Source organism: Astyanax mexicanus, chromosome 11 (assembly GCF_023375975.1).
Source record: "Astyanax mexicanus isolate ESR-SI-001 chromosome 11, AstMex3_surface, whole genome shotgun sequence".
NCBI classification, from domain to species: domain Eukaryota; kingdom Metazoa; phylum Chordata; class Actinopteri; order Characiformes; family Acestrorhamphidae; genus Astyanax; species Astyanax mexicanus.
The window spans coordinates 37,690,713-37,712,639 of NC_064418.1; the positions used below are offsets into that span (position 1 = coordinate 37,690,713).

The 21,927-nt window shown below is 35.7% G+C and overlaps 1 protein-coding gene across 1 annotated transcript; it reads left to right on the forward strand.

Moving 5' to 3' along the window:
• The first annotated feature begins 2,774 nt into the window (after positions 1 to 2,774).
• abcb11a (ATP-binding cassette, sub-family B (MDR/TAP), member 11a) lies at positions 2,775 to 20,660 on the forward strand. The gene is made up of 28 exons (XM_022680206.2): positions 2,775 to 2,790; positions 3,020 to 3,076; positions 5,147 to 5,239; positions 5,361 to 5,373; positions 5,486 to 5,779; positions 6,535 to 6,619; positions 6,739 to 6,872; positions 7,139 to 7,310; positions 9,120 to 9,244; positions 9,389 to 9,563; positions 10,678 to 10,791; positions 10,894 to 11,004; positions 11,097 to 11,222; positions 11,332 to 11,535; positions 12,683 to 12,853; positions 13,080 to 13,281; positions 14,548 to 14,620; positions 14,735 to 14,852; positions 15,165 to 15,320; positions 15,420 to 15,524; positions 16,311 to 16,472; positions 16,682 to 16,885; positions 16,989 to 17,230; positions 17,363 to 17,519; positions 17,684 to 17,881; positions 18,059 to 18,265; positions 18,715 to 18,861; positions 19,428 to 20,660. Exons 1-28 carry the CDS (start codon positions 2,775 to 2,777, stop codon positions 19,626 to 19,628), a joined length of 4,062 nt encoding a protein of 1,353 aa, XP_022535927.2. The 3' UTR covers positions 19,629 to 20,660.
• The last annotated feature ends 1,267 nt before the right edge of the window (positions 20,661 to 21,927 follow it).

The window sequence follows — 21,927 nt, forward strand, 5'->3', positions numbered from 1 at the left end:
TCATGTTAAGAAGTTATTCACCGAGCGAGCATTGACCTGACAAAAAAAGTCTCCCATTGTCTGATTTAGACCTGAGAAAGAAGTAACAACATAGATTTTAATCTTTAATCAGCTTTTCCAGTGCATTTCTAACATTTCAGAGCAAGGTGCTCACGGTGAAAAATTCCTCAGCACATCGCAGTGAGACAAATTTTTCTGTGTCAATAACCTGTTCTTCCCTTTCTCATCTGAGGAAAGGTGAGTTTAGGCACTGATGCAGTTTTTTAATGGAGGTTTTTATTATTAAGCACAAACAAAAAAAATCAAAACCTACATAGCTGTGTGAAAAAGTGTTTGCCCCCTAAACCTAATAACTGGTTGGGCCGCCTTTAGCAGCAACAACTGCAATCAAGCATTTGCAGTAACTTAAATGAGTCTTTCACATCAATGTGAAGGAATTTTGGCCCACTCTTCTGTACAGAACTGTTGTAATTTTGCCAAATTGTATGGTTTCCAAGCATGAATCTCCTTTATCAGGTCATGGCACTGCAGCTCAATAGGATTCAGGTCACTTGCTGGTGTGTTTTGAATCATTATCCTGCTGCAGAACCCAAGTTCATTTCAGCTTGAGGTCACAAACAGATGGCCGAACATTCTCCTTTAGGACGTTTTGGTAGACAGTGGAATTCATGGGTCCATTTTTTACAGCAAGTCTTCCAAGTCTTAAAGCAGCAGAACAACCCCAGACCATCGCACTACCACCACCATATTTTTAATTAATGTTCTTTTTACTCAGCAGTGTTTTTTATCTTGGCACTCTGCCGTGCAGGCCAGTCTCTTTCTTATGCTAACCTTAACTGAGGCAAGTGAGGCCTGCAGTTCTTATGATGTTTGTGACCTCTTGGATGAGTCGTTGATGTGCTCTTGGCGGAATTTTGGTCTGCTGGCCACTTTTTTTCTCATTTGTTCCTGAATTTCCTTGGCATGGCCTCCTTTGCTTTGTCAGGAAGGTCCTTTTTAAGTGATTTCTTGATTGAGAACAGGGTCGGCAGTAATCGGGCCTGGCTGTGGCCAGAGAAAATGAACTTAGGTGTGATTAACCACAGTTAATAATTAGGTTTGTCCCTTAATAATAAAAACATTCATTTAAAAAACTGCCTTTTGTGATTAATTGTGTTGTCTTTGACTAATATTTAAATTTGTTTAATGATCTGAAACATTTAAGAGTGACAAACATTCAACAAAATTCACACCACTGTAATATGCAAATTAAAACACTGAACAGATTAATGTAAAAATAAAACATAGTATATACTCAAAGTAATAATAAGTATAATCACATGTTTAGTATTTAGGATTAAATAGTGTTTTTATTAGTATCAATTGATTTGATCTAAAATCTATTTAATATCATTATTTAAGGTGTCTGGTGTATTCACAAAAAATATACGTCTTAGCTGATAGGCCGTGGTGAGTTCTGGCTGTTGGTGCTGTTATTTATAGATTATTAGATAACAAGAAATGTTAAAGCTTACATCCATAAATTGGTTAAATATGTACCACACAAAAGCAAAATGTGAAATGTTCATGTTGAATATATAATAATACTATTATTGTGTTGTATTATTTTTCACACAAACATTGTGATGGTGTGTCAGTTCACATCACACCACACCCTGTACTGTCCTGATATCTCGTCTTCCTGTACCTTTTGGAAGACTAATGGCCTTGAGGGCATTGAACCCATTAAATATTGGCCATATTGAAAGCTGATAAATACAGACTGATTAGAAATATTATATGATTATCAGGCTTATGTTTTTGTCTCAAATTAGAAAAAAAAAACTAAATAGACCATCATTATTTAAAACCAAACATCCAAACCAAAGTTGCCGGTTAAACTTATGTGTCTGAGGGGTAAACCAAAGACATTTTTTGTTACAAATATCAAAAACTCACTGCAGAAACACAATGTTTCTGTCCCTTTTTTTGGTAATCAGTCAAAATCTGCTGGAATTAGCCTGAGACACACTAATACCAACCTTTGAAAATGTCCCAAAGATAAATGCCTATGCTTTTTTGCCCTACATATATATATATATATATATATATATATATATATATATATATATATATATATATATATATTTATTTATTTATTTATTTATTTTTTATAATATGTTAAAAATACATCACCATGATTAGACCAACACAGGACCACCACTGACCTGCTTTTATTTAATTGGTAAATCATTTTCAACATATTACTTAGTTCGTTAGTGATTTTACACCTACACTTTTATATTGACATATTTTAACCTATTGAAAGTAGTGCAGGCAGGTTAATAAAAATACAGTAATTTAGTTAACTAATTACTGTATCAATTTAATTTGATTTAATTTAAAGTGTTATAAATTACATAAAAACATAGTTTGCATATTGTGTATTTGGCACATAAACATAAACAAATACACATTATTTTTCAGTAAAAAAAAAGACATATTGAACAAAAAAATATATATATTTTTTTACTATATTACCAATTTTAAAAGGTTCTTTACACATATTTTTCTATAGCATTGCTTAAATCATGTGTAGCACCTTTTAGAGTGTTTGAGAGTGGGAAAGGTGTACCAAGAATCAATTCTATAATTTGTCTGTAAGTGTAAACAATGTCAAAGTCATATCAATGTAATTGCTGTGCCAAAACCAAAATAATATAAACACTGGTTTATGGCAGTTTACAGCATGAATGGGAATGAATTACATACAATTAAGGCTACACTCGGACTACATGCACCTTCCACATGGTAAGCATACCTGGGGTAATTGACATTGGGTGTGGGTAGTATGTGTTCTAGCATAGTTAAACAGCACCATGTTTAACCTAAGAGAGCTGATTCTACCTCTGAACCTCTGAAGACCTTGGCCCTGTCAGGCGCTTGATAGAAGTAATGTCTTATCAGTCTAATAGTGGGGCAGACGTCCACGGAGGCGTGTTCTGGACACTGACAGCATAAATTTCACACTCTCCAGCAGTGACCTTACTCTGCACAGCCCTCGCTGGAAAAGACTCCGGAGGATACAAAGAAACTGGTGAGTTTTATTCTGCATTCGTTTTTCATACTTGAGTCCAGAAGTATCTCCATGTTCATTATAATGAGAAAAATGTACAAAAACATTCACAAAAACAAACAGTATTGTTTTTTGCATTGTATTTTGCCCAATATGCAAAAAGAAAGTCTGGTGTGTTACCACAGAAGACAACCCGATATAGGCCTTAAACCCATATACACAGTGAGCATTGTAATGTGGCCAGTAATATGTAGAAATTTAAAATGTTAAAAATTTTCCAACAACACCTTTATCTGTTTGACACATTGTGTAACGAAGTGTAAGACACACTTAACATTTTAGCTGCTTATAATTAATTATTTCTGTGGAGTGTTTTATGTTGTCATTACTCTTTATTACTTTATTTATAACTTTATTACTCTGTTAGTTATGTTTTATGAAGTATGACTAATGTTTAAGTATCTGGCAGAACTTAAGAAATAAGAAATCAATAGAAAAGAGATGCAGTTTACAATTCCAACAACCGTTCAGTGACAATTCTGATTGCATAATAAGCATGACTTGCATAGTTAGTGCAAAAAGCTCTTTGGCTCAATCAGAATCTCTTTTTGTTTTGATGCTAAAAAAAAGATTTAGCAAAAACAAAAGCCATTTAATTCATAAATTATTTTATAAAACCTGAAGTTAGTGCTGCACTGTAAAAATATTAAATAATATTTAAAAAAAATTGTGATAACTTACTTTTTTAATTGATCTTACCTCATCAAATTAAGTTTTGTCATTTCACCCAAGGTTTATGAGTTGTCTTCTTGTCTACTTTGGTTTTAGTTAGTTTAGCCCTTTTGTTATGTTAAGGTTCAAATTGACCCGTTTTATAGTTTCTAGGAAAGATCTAGAACAAAAGTTAAAAGTATTTTTTTTCAGTATAAAACTTCTAATGCTTGCCTTAATTAGTGTAATCAATATAAAATTAACATATATGTATATGTATATGTGTTTACTATTATAATATAAAAAGTTTGAACATGTTTTTTTTAATGAAAAACAAGTGAATTATCCTAATTAGACCACTAAATATTGAATATAGAATGTACAAGAATTAGTTAGTAATGAAATATTCACACTGCTTGCTAGGATATTTTGGGTTTCAGACATCTTTTAGATAGTTAAACATGCACTGGAACACCATTGCTGTTCCTGTGCAAGGTGAACTTGAAACTTATTATAAAGTTACATAAAAATATTTTTATATAACTGTTTAGATTTAGGTGTACATTTGCTCTCTGAGATTAAATAAACTTAATGATAATTAAGTTTAGCTGTTTGCCTCTAGCATCTGGACAGTGAATGACCTATAAACACTTTTAAAACACACAGAAAAAAGAAACTACTGATGTTTAGGAACCTGTACCTGTTACTGGGTCAGCTGGGCTGGTTCTATAATACACAGTCAGTTTGTGTGCGATGCAAACTCTTGGAGTTCACACCTTTCCCATTGGCTCCTGCCACCATTTATTTGCACAGTGGATGTATCTTCCTTTCCCCATTACTCAGCTGGGTGTAGTACCCCAGGATACCCTCTATTGTGTATTCTGCTGTATTTTATGGAACTGTAAACTGCTCCACCACTTGTGGAGTGTTGATGGCTTTAGAGCAAGTTATTATTTGCTGTATGTATAGGCCCAATCCCATTTTACCCCTTGGCCCTATCCTTTACCCCTACCCCTCTGTTTTGCACGCCGACGGGTAGGGAGGTCTCGATTTTTGTTAGGCTGGAGGGGTAGGTGAGGGGAAGGGATAGGGCTTGTTAGCCCTTCATGCAGAGATTTTTCAGATGAACACTTCAAACAAAGGGGTATGTTTTATGACCAAACAAGAATAAAAAAATCACTAGTAGTTTGTCTAGTAGCTAGCTAGAAAACTTTCCCATTCCACCTTAAATGGTGCAACAGACAACAGGGGCTGCAGCATTTAAGTTTTTTTCTTGAACCAAATGTTTGTTTTTTATTATGGCATTGCCAAAAAACTATTTGCAGCACCCTTATTCATATAAATTTGGGTGCAAAATCTAATTTCTGATGTTCATTGCAGTAAGATTCCTGACCAGAAAAAAATTACTAAGCTTGAAGGAAGCTCAGCTGACCATGGATCTCAAAAGTATAAAAGCAATTGAAGGTGAAGAAGGTAAGCCAATCAGCTTTTTTTGCTGGAATGTAAAACAAAATATTCATTAAAATATGTTCTTCATGAATAAGAAGTACATCTAAATCTTTTTTTTTCTTTTTTACTATGTTTAATACCACAGGCACTGAAAAAAGGTAAGAAGTGATTTTTACTAGAGAATTGGATATACTCACAGTGATCAATGCATTTTATTGCATTAATGAGAAAAGAATGATATTAATGATATATTTTACTTCATAATTTCAGGAAAAAGGGTGACAAGAATAAAGAGAAGGTTTTGGGAGTTGGATTTTTTCAGCTGTTCCGATTCGCTACATGTACAGATATTGTGATGATGGTAGTGGGGGGGTTGTGTGCTCTCGTTCACGGGGCTGCCTCACCTCTCATGCTGCTGGTCTACGGCATGATGACCAACATCTTTGTAGCCTATGAGCTGGAGGTTCAGGAACTGGCTGATCCCAATAAAACCTGCATTAATAACACTGTGACATGGACTAACGGCTCTGTAGTGGAGCTGGAGGGTAACACTGTTTACTGTGGGTGAGTACTGGTACTGTAAATCTGAATGCATTTTAAATTTAATGCATTTAAATTAGTGGTGTTAATTGATTAAAAAAAATAATTAATCACATTTAATTTTGCTAATGTGTATTTAAATGTGAACAAATTAATCTGTGTTAGAAACACTTACATGCTGTATTATTGGTGCCAGTCAAGCTAAACAGCAAAGTGACTCTGTGATTCTATCATGAATAAAATCATGATTACATTTATTTAAATGCTGGTACTTAACTGTGTTTTATCTTATGGTAGTTTTGATGCTTTTTAAAGTAGAATATTGTAATGTGTAATTTTTATAGAGAAAATAAACTCTTGTGTAGCTCCATATTCCACACTCAACAGCTTAAAAAGAGGAAATGTGCCATCAACTGTGTGTGTGTGTGTGCATGCATGACCATGCGAGTGTGAACGAGAGAAAACAAACTTCAGTATAAATAAAAGTAAATCTACCTTCTAAACTCAACAATTAGTGTTTCTGTGTCATATCGCTATATGAAGCTAAAATAAAGATAATGTGTTACTAGGCTTTGTAAATTGTGTCACGTGATTAATTTGCGTAAAAAATGTTTCATATTAAAGTTTCCAGATTAACTGCATGTGTTCATGTATTAACAGAGCAAATGCAACATTTAAATTATGTTATTTTTGTTTGAATCACAGAATGAATGTTAATAACAGGGTTTAATATATATGTAATGTAATGGTTCAGATTTTGATTCTGTTCTCTTACGCAGTGTGGATATCGAAGCACAGATGACTATGTTTGCTTATTATTACATCGGAATTGGACTGGGAGTGTTAATCCTTAGCTACTTTCAGGTGCAGTGAAAAACCTTCTGCTTTATCTAATGTTTTGTTTTTAGCTACAATAGTTACCTGCTCAATTTCTGTAAGTTACGAGCAATTATAAATAATTAATATTCATATTAATATTTCAGATTGCCTTATGGGTGTCTGCAGCTGCAAGACAGACACAAAGAATCCGAAAAACATACTTCAGGAAGATCATGTGCATGGAAATCGGCTGGTTCGACTGCACGTCTGTTGGCGAGCTGAACACAAAAATATCAGAGTAAATTTAGCTTTCTGTTTTTTTTTTTAATTAAGTACAACAGCAATATATGTTGTTATAAAATAGAATACATTATCAATGTTTTAAATTGGTGACAAAATGTTTTTTGCACAGTAATATATAAAAGAGCATTCTATGTTGACCAAGAAAGCTGCCTAGCATTGACAAAAAATAATTCAGCATATTTATTATTGTATAAAATAGGAAATTGTCAATATGGAAAATTGTATCTATGTAATTGTGTCTTTTCTTCTTTGTGTAAATAGTGATATCAACAAGATCAACAATGCAATTGCTGACCAGGTCACCATCTTTATTGAGAGGATCTCAACGTTCATTTTTGGTTTTATGGTGGGCTTTGTTGGAGGGTGGAAACTGACACTGGTGATAATTGCAGTGAGCCCTCTGATTGGACTGGCTGCAGGACTAATGGCTATGGTCAGTACCAATTCACCATTTAACAGAACACAACATTCTCAATTGTAAAGTAGTGAACAAATCCTCTACGTGAAACAAACCTAAATGTAAAAAAAAAATCTGCATATCTCAACATATTTGATGTGTCTTTATTTTGGCACACACCACATTTCTTTGTTACAATGTGTAGAATTAGGGTTGAGTTGAGTCAGTTTGGAATATGGAGGATTGAAGGCCCTCTCTGGTGAGAATGGGTAATTGCACCGAACATGCGGAAGAGTCATTTTAAACGGCGAGTGTGATGCGGTCTTCTTTCAGAGCGGATGAATCCGATTCCAGGTTAAGTTCAGCCAGAGAGAGAGAGATCTTAGTCAGAGGGAAAAGTCTTCAGAGGATGCAAGACAGTTGCTATAGACCATAGACTGTGTATAGCTGGACAGAGCATTGCGGAACATGGCGGAAGATTTTGGCTTCATTTTCACTGAATGAATGGGAACGGAGACACGGCGTCCATCTTTTTTTACAGTCTCTGCTATAGACGGTTCTCAGTTTTGTCAGTGTAAATACTGTATATTAGTTTGAAATATTTTAATTCAGATACATACTGTGATTTTTATTTAAGAGTAAAAGTGTTTGTAATGCAGGTTAGTGTAAATAAATTGCAGTGTGAAATAATATTCCATGTTGTAAAGCCTATTTTATACATTTTAACGCAATTAAATATTGTCACAGTGTTAGATAGAAAACTAAATATAGCGAAGTGCAGTTTGAAGGCTTTCTTTGATAAGCAATCATGTGAGAATAATAAACAGTTGCCTTCACTACAAATACACGGTTAGTTAGACCAGAGACTTGGACGCCGTATCGCAGTTCCCATTCATTCAATGAAAATGAAGCCAAAATCTTCCTCCATGTTGGCGATTCTGAAACCCGAGTCTGCGCAGTAGAGACCAGAGGAGGGAGAATGACTGTGGCGCAGCCCACTCATTTAAATAACCCCGCCCCTGTCACAGACTGCAGAGCGGGGCGGAGCGGAGCTGACGGTCTGTTATTGGTCCCGCCCATAACCAGCCCTTTTACAATAACCACACCTTTTTTTAATAGAGCTGAATAACGTTTTAAAAACTGAATTCTGTGGGGATATAAAAATTTGACCATATAAGCAGAGGTTACACTAGCTGTTGCATTTAAATAATGGAGGTAGAATTACAGTATATTAGAAAAAAACGTGATTGAAAGTTGTCTGTTTTGCCATTGAAACCTATGGGAAAGGGTGGGGTTACACAGCTTTCTGAAACCGAACAGCAGGGGGCGCCCGACCTGTGGCGGCTTCACTGTTGAGAGAGGATGCTCTCAATTGCTATATACAGTCTATGAGTTAGACTGTAGCTATTTATGTTGTTTGCAATAATCATATTACTCAGACTTATAGGAAGCTCTGTTGCCACTAGGGGGCGAGTTACACTTATTGTGTATGTGTGTGTGAGAGGGAAAGAGAGTGTATACAGTGAGTCTACCGTTCAAACTCCAGTGTAATATTAATCCCGGTTTTAGCACGAACTCTTCTTTGTTTTTATATTATGAGTGAATGAGCTACTGAGGTCTGAGTTTCCCCTACTAAATTCTTCTTTTCTCCACCAGCTGCTCACATTCAGTAACGGTACCTTCACACTACAGTGACGCTGTAATCAGCTTCTCCTCGTTTCTTCCTCTGTAGTTCAGCCTGTGGTTCATTTTCAATGCGTACATTTGGGTATCACTAATTTGAAAGATTGCTTTAAAGATTGCTTTAATGGATGGTGTGTGTGTGTGTTTTGTGTGTGTTTGCAGGCGGTGGCGAGGCTGACGGTGCGTGAGCTGCAGGCTTATGCTAAAGCTGGAGCCATAGCTGATGAAGTTCTCTCATCCATCAGAACAGTAGCAGCATTTGGAGGAGAGGATAAGGAGACAGAGAGGTAGTGAATAATTCAATCACTGTATTGAAGAACGTTACAGTAAAACCATGGTAGTCTGTAATTCTCCATATATTTTAAAAACATTGAGTAAAATGCAAAAATATGACAGTGTGATGTGTATAAAAGTGTTTTTTAAATCTCCAGATATGATAAAAACCTTGAAGAGGCTCAAACCTGGGGGGTGAAGAAAGGGACAATCATTGGTATATTTCAGGGATACCTGTGGTGCATCATATTCCTCTGCTATGCTCTAGCCTTCTGGTATGGCTCTAAGCTTGTCATTGACACCAAGGAGCTCACACCTGGAACCCTCATCCAGGTATGAACTCTTAAATATTTTATGCATTATAGGATTTAAAATGTTTCACATTTAATTTACCCATTCAATTCAATTATGAATTAAGATTGAGTTAAATAAATATTATAAAAAAAAAATCTATTTAATTATGTACTTAAACAGAAGAACATTATTAAAAAACACTACAGCAGAGCTTCCTTTTGCTCTTAAATCAGTTTCAATTTCTCATTATCTACTAATCAAGATTAGCTAAAAAAATAGCAACACTTTCTTCAGCCAGAACTGTTAAAACATGGCAGGTTGGTCCTTCCAAATTGATCCTCATCAAAAGTTAGAGAAAGACTCAAACCAGTTAATCCAAAACCAACAAAGACAGCACACTAAAAATCATTGAGATCACATTTTTGAATTCATGGTTAACTACCTGAATCTGCTAGCATGTATCCACTTGATCTTATGCATTCTTGCCACATTATTGGCTAATTAGATTATTAAATAAAGGAACATATGTTAAAGAATAGATTTTTAGAAGACCCTCCCATTATATTAATTTGTCATATTGACGTGGTGCATATTTAATTATTCAAAATACGTCTAAAACCCCCAAAAATTATAACAAGAAGTGTAAATATATTTCAGTAATATTACTATTGGTACTGTAATTACTCTATTAATGTTTAAGTGCAATGGTGTTCCTTACCTCTAACTGGTGATGGTTCAATTAGTATAAATCACTCGTTCTTCTTTTAAAAAATAATACATGTTCAAACTTTTGAAATGTTTCACTACTTTATTACATTTGAAAGACCAACATATAAAACACAATGGTTTTACATAACATTGAAACATAACATTGCAATTTCGTATTAGTTTTAGTTTTTGCAGGGGATGGTTCCAAATATGTGAGATGAACAGTTTTTATAGTATATGTTGATTACACTAATTAAAGCAAGCAGAAGAATTTCATACGAAAAATTTACTTTTGACTAGTTTTTAACTAGACACTTTACTTTTAACTAGATCTTCAAACTTTAAAATGGGTCAATCTGACCCGTATCATAACAAGTGGGTTAAATCTGTCTAGGCTGACCCAAATGAACACTGTATAACACTTAAATATGAATGTATTTATTAGGTGTTCTTTGGAGTGCTCATTGGAGCCATGAACCTCGGCCAAGCTTCTCCATGTCTAGAAGCCTTTGCTTCAGGTCGAGCTGCAGCTAAGAGCATCTTCGACACAATCGACAGAGTAAGCTTGGCACTCACACAGTACATCACATAAATCAATGAACCCTTGAGTTTTCAGATAACAAAGAATGATTCAACACTGTCAACTTTCATGTTTACACAGATACCAAAAATCGATTGCTTCTCAGAGGAAGGGCACAAGTTAGAGAAAGTCAAAGGTGACATTGAATTCCATAGCATTGAGTTCAACTACCCCTCCAGACCTGATGTGAAGGTATGTCGCGCCTGTTTAGTTGTTTTTTGTTCTGTTCTGTTTTACTCTTTACAAATATTCAACCTTTATTTGACCTTTAACTTTTCTTGTAGATTTTAGACAATTTAAACTTGGAGGTTAAAGCAGGAGAGACAACCGCGTTTGTTGGACCCAGCGGATCTGGCAAAAGTACAGCAGTGCAACTCATTCAGAGATTTTATGACCCCAGTCAAGGAATGGTAATCCAAACCAACCTTACGTTAAAAGCATTTCAATTTACTACAGTAGATGTGACATTTAATTAAAGGCAAAATAAATGATGATGGGCTGAGCTTTCTCTATTCATAGGTCACCCTGGATGGTCACGACATCAGAAGCCTGAATATTCAGTGGCTGCGTTCACTGATTGGCATTGTAGAGCAGGAACCTGTCCTTTTTGCCACCAGTATCTCAGAGAACATCCGCTATGGCCGACCAGGAGTCACCATGGAGGAGATCATACAGGCTTCCAAAGAGGCCAATGCCTACAACTTTATCATGGACCTTCCACAGGTAAATAACCAGTGCCTTATCATACAGATTGAGATCTAAATTAGTAGTGGGTCATCTTATCTGCAGAGAGATGGTGTGGTGTGATCTGATATATGACACAAAAGCAATGTTTTACAAGTCAAGAATCTCTTAATGAACTTTTGAAAGGTTTGTTGGCATACTGTTCTATTGGGGATTCTATTTTGTGCTTTTCACTTTCAAATGCTCCACACATTTTTAAATAAATGAGTATGATATACTCTGGCAGCAGGGTCAGAATTATTTCAAGTACATCAATAACTTGTTAAAATAAAATATGTTACAATAAAATCTTTCTTTACATGTTGAATATTTATATTTACATAATTTTACAGTTTATTTAAAACTAAAAACTTCTGTAAGTATACATGCTACTGTACTAATCACTATAAAAAATTTAGTACTAAGAGCTTCTTATAAAGATCTGTGTTCAATCATAGAACTTTCTAACAACAAAACAAGCAGTTCTTATATGGGGCCAATAAAACATATTTAATCCATATTAAAATGATTCCAAAACCTTAGTCTCAGCATAGTGTTCATCATCATGATGATTACTTAAACTACCCAAAAACACCCTGCCAACCTTACCAAAATATCTCTTAGAACATTAAATAACACAGCACGTCAAAGCAAGCAATAATTGTCCTTTATTTCTAACTTAATATAAATGTCAAACAAACCCCTAAGCTTCATATGAGCACTTCATTCACAATGCATTAAAATTATGAAATGTTACAGTGCTGTATTCCCCAACTGTGTCGTAAAATCACAACACATTTAAAAAAACATTATCTATTCTTGTCATTTTAAGATTAATTCAATTCATTGCAAAACACTGTAACATATGCTGGGAAATGCTTTGAAAAAGCAGGTTTTTACAGTGTAGTGTGGGCACCCATTAACCAGTCAGTACTGATAATAGACAGAAATTTAGATTTTGTTGTAAGTTTTAAACTGTTTTTGTGATTTTTTTTTTTAACTAAGCCATCCTACAGCTTTTTTGACTGAGAGAACTGAGATACGCATTCTCTGTTAAACTGCATTTGTGCAGTTGTGATTCCTGCTGAAACAGAATTGAAATACAACAAAAATATATATTTCTTACCTGACTTATTGCTCGGCACAGAAATTCGATACACTGGTTGGGGAAGGTGGAGGCCAGATGAGTGGAGGACAAAAGCAGAGAATTGCAATTGCTCGAGCACTGGTCAGAAACCCCAAAATCCTGCTACTGGACATGGCCACATCGGCCCTGGACAATGAGAGCGAGGCCGTGGTGCAGGAGGCTCTTGACAAGGTAAGATCAACCAGCTTTACCTTGTTTAATCACAGATTAAATTCAGCATCCATTACTGAGCACTGCTTTTTTAAAACGGTCGCTTACTGGCTTTGCGCAATTAGCGCTAGACAAGTAGCACATCTACAGTTTCTGCGATACTAGTTTGTGTTGCAAATTCTGGGGTAAACTTTGGTTTATAAAGATATTATATTTCCAACTTACATGTTTTATTTTTCTCTCTCAGGCTCGCGTAGGCAGAACCACCATTACTATTGCCCATCGCCTGTCTACGATTCGTAATGCTGATGTGATTGTGGGTTTTGAGCATGGATGTGCTGTGGAGAGGGGCTCACACAGCGAGCTGCTGGAGAGGAAAGGAGTCTACTTCACTCTTGTTACTCTCCAGAACCAAGGAAGTGAATCATCCAACAACAAAACAAACAACAGTATGTAATGCTCACAATAACTGGTTTTGTTTGGACGACTTATTGCCCAAAAAAGAATTGTGATAAATGATATTATTCTAGTAAAATCATGACATGATAGCATAAAAAAAGCAATTGCACCCTTTTTAAGCGTGAATTAACTTATTGCGAACAAAAACAGAATGATTGCGATCATGCCCATATATTTTATGATAAGTTGATAATAGTAAGTATACAGTGGGTATATTTAAAAAAATTAAGTTTGATATTGGAAACATTGATATAGTCAAAATTACATCAGGAATGACTAAATCCTTCCCTGAAAGGCTGGTGTTTTGAAAATCTGTGCTACCATGTCCAACAGCATGCTTTTATAGAGAGGCAGTAACTCATACTGTATAAAATCATACAGCAAGAAACAGCACATTAGTCTTTAAGTAGGATTTCATAGACTATATTAACTTATCAGAATGTGTTTTCTGCATTAAACTCTAGGTAATTGTTATAGAATGAATTAACTCATCAGTAAATACTATATAGAAAATAGCCAGCCTTTTATATTATATACATGAAAAAACAATGAACACAGAAGAGTTATTACCATAAACACAATAAAATGTAATAAAATTTAAGTTGTAGTTTGATAACTAAGACAAACACGCAATACTGGTGGTAAAATTAAGTGATAAGATTGCAGGTAGCGTGAAATTATGGGTGTGGCGCTGAACACCAGGATACTGACGTAAGAGTGATGTGTGCATGTGCAGTAGTATCTCTCTGTGGGACCCTTCAGTCAGTAGAACACAGTTTTCTGGCACAGATTTGTGATTTTCTGCTGTAACACTCCCTCAGTCCATCTGTTAATTAGTAATTAGCAGGTTTACTAGGTGTGTTACTTCTGTGCCCTCACAAACTGTGCTGATCATCAGCTCTGAAGAAACTGTGTATGGCAGATGAAAATAATGCAGATGAAACTAATGCAGTCTGATAGAAAATAAAAGATTAAGATTTAAATATGTAACAATTCAACATAGCAACAAAAAATAGCATGGACAGAATGTTAGATTGTGGCATATTACATAATACCTTGAGGATAGAGTGTTAAGTTGGAGCTAGCATTTAGCATTACACACGTTAAACACTCTAATAGAACAAATATTTACTAAACTAAATACTTTAAAAAGGCACATGTTCAACAAATTCTCATTTTTACTGTATTGAGATACTGCCAAATTATATTGACCTAATACCGAGTTTGATCTTGTCATGTTAATGCACCTGCATCAGACACAGGCATCCCTGAAGATGATGGATTCAAGAATCGTAGTTTTAGCAGGGGAAGCTACAAGTCTAGTTTAAGGTAAAAACCCTACAAAAAAACACATTCATTCTTAAGAATTTCAAGTGGAAATAGAGATGTTTTGTGCTTGAGTGAATTATATTCAGTTATTAAAACAAGCTATATGTTTGACAGGAAATCTTTGAGAATGAGGTCTCAGTCTCAAATATCAAACAGCTTTACTGAAGCCATTTCTGGAGAACGGATATTTGATTCTGACAGTTTTAAACTGGACACGACTGAGGAAAATAAGGTAATATTTTTCTCTGGAAGCAACCGTTTTGCTTAATGTCCTGTAAAAAAACAAAAACTTTATACACATTTTACCTTGTATGGGTCTAGATTTATGAGGGATTTTACTATGTGGTTAATGGTGCCAAACAATGCATTTACTGAGTATTTTACATTGTTCTGTGATGTATAAACAGTAATTACGAGACTCTGATTGGGGTAAAAATGCTAAGATGCACCTGTTACAATAAATTTTCTATTTAATCAGTTAATTATGTTCTTTCATTTACATTGCATTACATTTTCATTTAATTTCTTTATATTTGGTATTCAGATATATGATGATCCAGTGACTGAATCAGCACCAGTGGCTCGAATTTTGAAGTACAACCAGCCAGAATGGCCATATATGGTCCTGGGTTCTTTAGGAGCAGCCGTAAATGGTTCCGTCAACCCCATCTATGCCCTCCTATTCAGCCAGATTTTAGGGGTGAGAAACTTTTTAAAGTTTGCGATCCATACATCCATACATAGAATTGTTGAAATTAACCCCTTGATGCAAATATAATCCTGTATTTTTTTTGTGTAGACATTTGCTCTCAGAGACCTGGAGGAGCAGAGAGATCAGATAAATGGGGTTTGCATTCTGTTTGTCATTGTGGGATGTATGAGCTTCTTCTCACAGTTCTTACAGGTAAGATTGTCCAATGGTTGTAAAATGGTGTCACATTTATTGAGTGTTATTGTTTTTACAGCAGGTTTCTTGGCACAGTTAAGAGAGCAGCTTACTTTGGGCATGTCTGTTATCATTGTGTGTCAAGTAAAATTGTGAAATGCTTGATTAGATTAGATTTGTTTAGATTAGATACAACTTTAATGTCACCGAGCAAGTAAAGTAAAAAAAAATGCTGTTAGAGGTGCAAAGTAATGAACACTTTAAGGAGTGCAAAATTTATGTGCAAATGAACACAAGATACAATGTATAGTTAGTAAGCACACAAGTCCAATGAGTTTCTTAGTCCTTTGTGTGCCCAAATAGCATGAAGAATCAGCTCAAGCTCGGCTGATGAATGGCAACATCGGCTGAGACTCAACATTGGCTATGTGGAATTGGGCAAAAGTTGGTTTATATGTGGTAATAGGTCAATTCTCATATTCTACCTGGCAACTGGGGTGTTGGCAGAAGCGGCATGAGCCAAATGGCATATTATACTTGGCAACCGGGATGTTGGCACAAACCAGGGCACAAGCAGTATTAATTGTTCTCAATGTTATACTTGACAACAGCACTTAGGCTGGATATGAGCCAAGCAGGGCCAGACTGATGCACTCAGGTTTGGCGTGGAGATTTGGGGTATTGGAGAAAATGGCCTGAGTGATTTTTGCTATCTGGGTGTTTAGTGAGAGGTTGTTATTGGTTGTTAGTCTCATATATGACAGATGAAACACTGATATCTCATGGAACATTTACATATTACAGGGTTATGCTTTTGCTAAATCTGGAGAGCGACTGACTCGCAGGTTGAGAAAAGTTGGCTTCCAGGCCATGCTTCAGCAGGAGGTTGGATGGTTTGATGATCCTACAAACAGTCCTGGAGCTCTTACCACTAGACTGGCTACTGATGCATCCATGGTGCAAGGGGTAAGTAGGCCTGTCTACATGTGTTTTTTACTGCATACCACTGCCGCAATTTATTTGGTAGATTGGTTTAATTCCCACTCAGGCAGCCACAACATGCTTCATTTGCTTTCCTTTGTAAAAATATGAAAATGTAAATAATAAGATATATGTTTAAAAATATAAGCCTAAAGTATTTAATACAGTTTTTTGTTCGTTTGTGTTTACATCAGGCTACCGGCTCTCAGATCGGCATGATCGTTAACTCACTGACCAACATTGGAGCCTCATTTATCATTGCGTACACTTTCAGCTGGAAGCTGAGTCTGGTGGTGACCGGCTTCCTCCCCCTGATTGGCCTCTCTGGGGTCTTTCAGGCTAAAATGTTGACTGGGTTTGCTAATGAGGACAAGAAGGCATTAGAGGCAGCAGGACAGGTATAGCTATAACAATTATTTTAGAATATAAAGAAAATAAAGCCTACCTAAAAATAATAAAAAAAATGTTTAGCTGAAAGGGGTTTCTGATGTGTTTCTACAGGTGTCCAGTGAAGCTATGGCCAATATCAGGACTGTTGCAGGATTGGCTAAGGAGAAGCAGTTTGTGGATCTCTATGAGCAGCAGCTGGAGGCTCCCTACAGAGCAGCCAAGAAGAAGGCTAACATCTATGCCATCTGCTTTGCCTTCGCCCAGTGTGTTATCTTCATGGCATACGCAGCGTCTTTTAGATATGGTGGCTATCTGGTTAATTATGAGGGACTTCACTATGTGGTGGTTTTCAGGTAAGATCTGAATAGTGTGTGTGGTGAAATATGTACAGTATATGTATAAGTGTATGTTTGTTAAATGAACTACTGTGAATTGTAAATTACAGTTAGGTCTTTTGATTAATTCTATGTGGACTAATCCTCTAGAGTAATCGCTGCCATTGTAACCAGTGGAACAGCCCTCGGAAAAGCTTCATCTTTCACACCAGACTACGCCAAAGCCAAAATAGCTGCTGCTCAGTTCTTCAAACTGCTGGACAGAGTCCCCAGAATTAACATTAATCAAAAAGATGGAAAAAGATGGGTAAGAATACTATTATGGTTTAAATAATAACCGGTATTTGTATCCATTACTGATATAAAAATAGTTGTGCTTTTCATTCATTTTAACATTTGAATTTACTTTTTATTAAGAGAGATAATCTGGCCGTGGAAATATTTGACTGAATATGGTCTTTCTTCTCACAGGATCATTTTAAAGGTCGTGTTGAGTTTAAGAACTGCACGTTCACATACCCAAGCCGGCCAAGTATCCAGGTGCTGAGGGGACTAGAGGTGGCAGTGAGTCCTGGCCAGACCCTTGCGTTTGTGGGCAGTAGTGGATGTGGCAAGAGTACAAGTGTTCAGCTCCTGGAGAGATTCTATGACCCAGACCAAGGCCAAGTGGTGAGAAACCATTAGTTTATTGCTCCAGCAAAAAAGACTAGATTGTGCATGATTAGAACAATCATGTGAAGAATGTTATTAAATCATTTTTCAATGTTTTTAAAAATATATAAAGATTAATAGCTGTTGTATGTTAATTCTGTTTAAATCTTATTATATACTTGCTTTAACCTCCAGTTAATAGATGGCCACCCATCCCATGATGTTAATGTACCATTCCTGAGGTCTCAGATTGGAATTGTGTCTCAAGAGCCTGTGCTGTTTGACTGCACTATAGCAGAAAACATTCAGTATGGGGATAACTCACGACTCATCAGCATGGATGAGATTGTAGATGCTTCAAAGAAGGCTTACCTGCATGAGTTTGTGATGTCTCTTCCTGATGTAAGTACAATGTTTAACTTTATTTAGAACCCAATAGTGTTTACAATCGAAACACCAACAATCACATTATCTGTGCATTCAGGCATACAAACACAGACATGCATGCATACATAGATAACATGGAAACTTCACCCAAATAAGTTCCCTGAATCCAAGATTCCAGAGCTAAGAGATGAATATGCTAATTAATAAGCCATTGTGCAGACCATATTCATAGTGGAACAGCTTAGGCTCCAAATTAAACTTGATCTCGTAATGGTTAATAATTTCTGTTTGCCAAATGTTAATAAATGTGAATCAACCTGCTGGCTAAGTATCCTCTTGATTACTTAAAAACTTAGAGTATACTGTCCTATATATATATTGTCCTATATGTCGATATGCCTATTTGTCTATACTAATACTAAGCAAACCCACAACTTATTGCCTATTTTCTGAATGATTTGTAGAAATATGAAACTCAAGTTGGAGCTCAGGGTTCTCAGCTCTCTAGAGGGCAGAAGCAGCGTATAGCCATCGCCCGTGCCATCATCAGAAACCCCAAAATCCTACTGCTGGATGAGGCCACCTCGGCCCTGGACACAGAAAGCGAGAAGGTACATGTTTGCATTTTGTTTTATGTAATACACTAAAATGCCAAAAGTCAACAAAAACAAGGTACAGAAACAATTTTCATGTTTTAGTATCATGTATCTTATACACATGATACTGTGGATCGAGGAATATGAACTGCCTGCACAACTTGTAAATGGAATATTGAATCCATCTGTCACCTACTATCAGTTCTTACTTTGATAATTCACGTTGTCCTGCCACGAGTATGCTGGCCAGTTTTCAGCATCACTCACAAGATAACACCTCATAACATAGACAGGTATGACTGTTCTCAAGAAATCCTCTGAAGTACGACTTTTTTCATTCTGATCTGATCAATTTACATGACTTGTAGCATGGCAGTGTTTAGCCTAATATAAATATACTGTATTTCTCTATGACTAGAGCTTGTCTGTGATATTGATGTAGTAAAAATAGCATATTTATTGCAGTTTAATTTGCAATTTTAAAATCTAGTCCCAGATCTCCTCAAATTGTATTTCTTTATTCATTTAACTTTTTGTTAAATCTGTAAACTTGTTTTCTTTTCACTTTTCCACATGTGCAGACAGTTCAGGCAGCACTGGATGAAGCTCGGCGAGGTCGCACCTGCATTGTCATTGCTCACAGACTCTCCACCATTCAAACAGCAGACATTATCGCGGTGATGTCACAGGGCGTGGTCATAGAGAAAGGAACTCATGAAGAGCTGATGGCTAAGAAAGCGGCATACTATAAGCTGGTCACTACTGGTGCACCTATTAGTTAGAAACAGTGGTGTACATTAACAGTGATAAAAAAAAACTACGAAGAGGTACTGTTTTAAGTATTTTTGCTGTTATTTATAGAAAAGTGTACTTGGGTATTAAGGTGATAAAAATAAAATATACAATTTTTAATCAGTTCAGAAATCATATGTTATGGACTGTGGTTAAACAGATTGAAGGAACAGAAGTGAAGTACGAATAGAAGGGGGGAAAATAGAGAGATAGCTGAAGGATTATGAGTAAGAAATTGATACTTGCACACACTTCTCTTTTTATAGACATAATTATTATTAATAGTTCACAATGCATGTCTATATAATAAATAATCAATTTTTTTATAATAATCAAAAATGTTCCTCTTTTGCAAATGTGCCTTCTGTAGATGACGTTATATATATATATTTTTTTCTACTATCATTAAAGCCACAGAACCATTTGTGTGAACTATATAAACAATTTATGCTTAAAGTTCAGTACAAATGTACTGCAAAACAAATTAACAAGTAATCTGGGTATATAACATGTAACTGCCGCATATATTTAAATGCTCTCTGCAAGATAAACAGGAAGTTGCCAGATAACTTAAATATTTTAATACATTTTACTGGTGGATATTTAACCTAGAGCTAGTGAAACTTATTCTATAATATATATAATATATATTATTCTATAATATACTATGTTTCCTAAAGGGGTAGACGACATTTTCACTTTTGTGTTCTTTATTGTGTTGTTACAGTGTTATTCTCTTCTATTTCACACATATTTAATTTAAATACATTTTCTGTATGGTGTTTTTTTATATTGTTTATTGGATTGTGTTTATTGTTTGTTGAATTGTGAGTTTTAGTTGTGTACGATTGATTTGAAGAAAATTAAACTGTTATTTTAGACAAAATATGCTGTATTTTCTGAGATGATATTTATCTCACTTCTGCATGTATTATACCCCATTTTCTGTCCTGTATGTTTGTGTATATGATGAACACCTTGAGTTTTTTTTAACCTTTCCTGCTCTTATTAAATGATTCAACCAAGAAACGTTGAATTCAAATGTTATGTTATTTTAATTGTGAATACACTACTTGTTTAACATATTTTTTTTACTTATTCATAAAGAGAATAGCAGTGTGGATTTGTTGCAAATGGTAACAATAACATCATTATTAACAGTAGAGGGAGCCAGCCTATTATATGATTTACAAAGCCATGACGCTAATTTCCTCCTATTCTGATGGTAGACATTTGGCAGATTAGACAACTGAATTGATAAGTAGGTATGTTCAGGAGTACGTGCTCTCAATTACTTGCTCAATTAATTTATTTTAAAAGTATTACATAGAATTTAACAATAGGCTATTGTACAGATGGTCTTTTACATTACATTACATTTCATTTGGCAGACGCTTTTTGTCCAAAGCGACTTACAATAATGAAGTACAAAAGTAATAGGAATTAAGATAACCCATTTTTAGATAGGGCTTAAAGGAGGTCGAAGGGAAATAAAGGGATAGAGAAGTGAAGGAGGGGAGGAAGGAAATGGGGTTAGAAGTAGTTAGTGTGTTAGAGGTGTTAGGAGAGTAAGTGCTCTTTGAAGAGCTCTGTCTTCAGGAGTCTCTTAAAGATAGCGAGAGATTCTCTTAAAGGGAGAGGTCTTAAAGGGGACATGAAACACTTTAAGTATTTAGTATAATTCACAAGATGTATTTTCACTCTAACAAATTTTATAAGTTTAACAGTTGTCAGTGAAGCGGAATTAAAATTATAAGCAATCTAAATGTCATTTTTTTAAGTAAGGGCAGCGCCATCTTGTCCCAGCACTGAAAGTGACGTCACAAGGTTGGTTCTCGAACGCCTCACTACTATAATCTATGAGAATACCGTAATTTAGCTCCTCAATAGATAATAAAATCCAAACTAAAACTCGATGCAGATTGTGGGGGGGCACTTTTGTATTGTCCCTGTGTGTAGTAATACTGGGAGTAGTGAAATTTAATAGGGTGAGGAATGAGAAATATTTACTTTCACTTTCATACCTTCAGCGGGGCTCGCGCTGAAGCGTGAGAATCCTCCGGTTAGCTGCAATGCTAGGGGTTAGTGGCGAGCACTTTCTAGACCAGGACTATGTGAAGGAGAGGGGTTTGAGTCAGGAGCATTAGCGCCGGATAAATAAGCTGCAGTCCGAGGCTTTTTTCCTCCGTTTTTTATTTTTCCTCTGATCAGCTGAGATGTACAGACCGTCCGACTGAGGGTAAGGTTACTATGAGAGCGGCAGCTGTGAGCCGCACGGAACCAGCCAAA

Excerpts from the sequence above, each read along its gene's own strand:
- abcb11a (XM_022680206.2), top strand. Across the intron at positions 11,223-11,331 it reads ATGACCCCAGTCAAGGAATG|GTCACCCTGGATGGTCACGA; the intron begins GTAATCCAAACC and ends CTCTATTCATAG. Across the intron at positions 17,882-18,058 it reads ACCCAGACCAAGGCCAAGTG|TTAATAGATGGCCACCCATC; the intron begins GTGAGAAACCAT and ends TTTAACCTCCAG.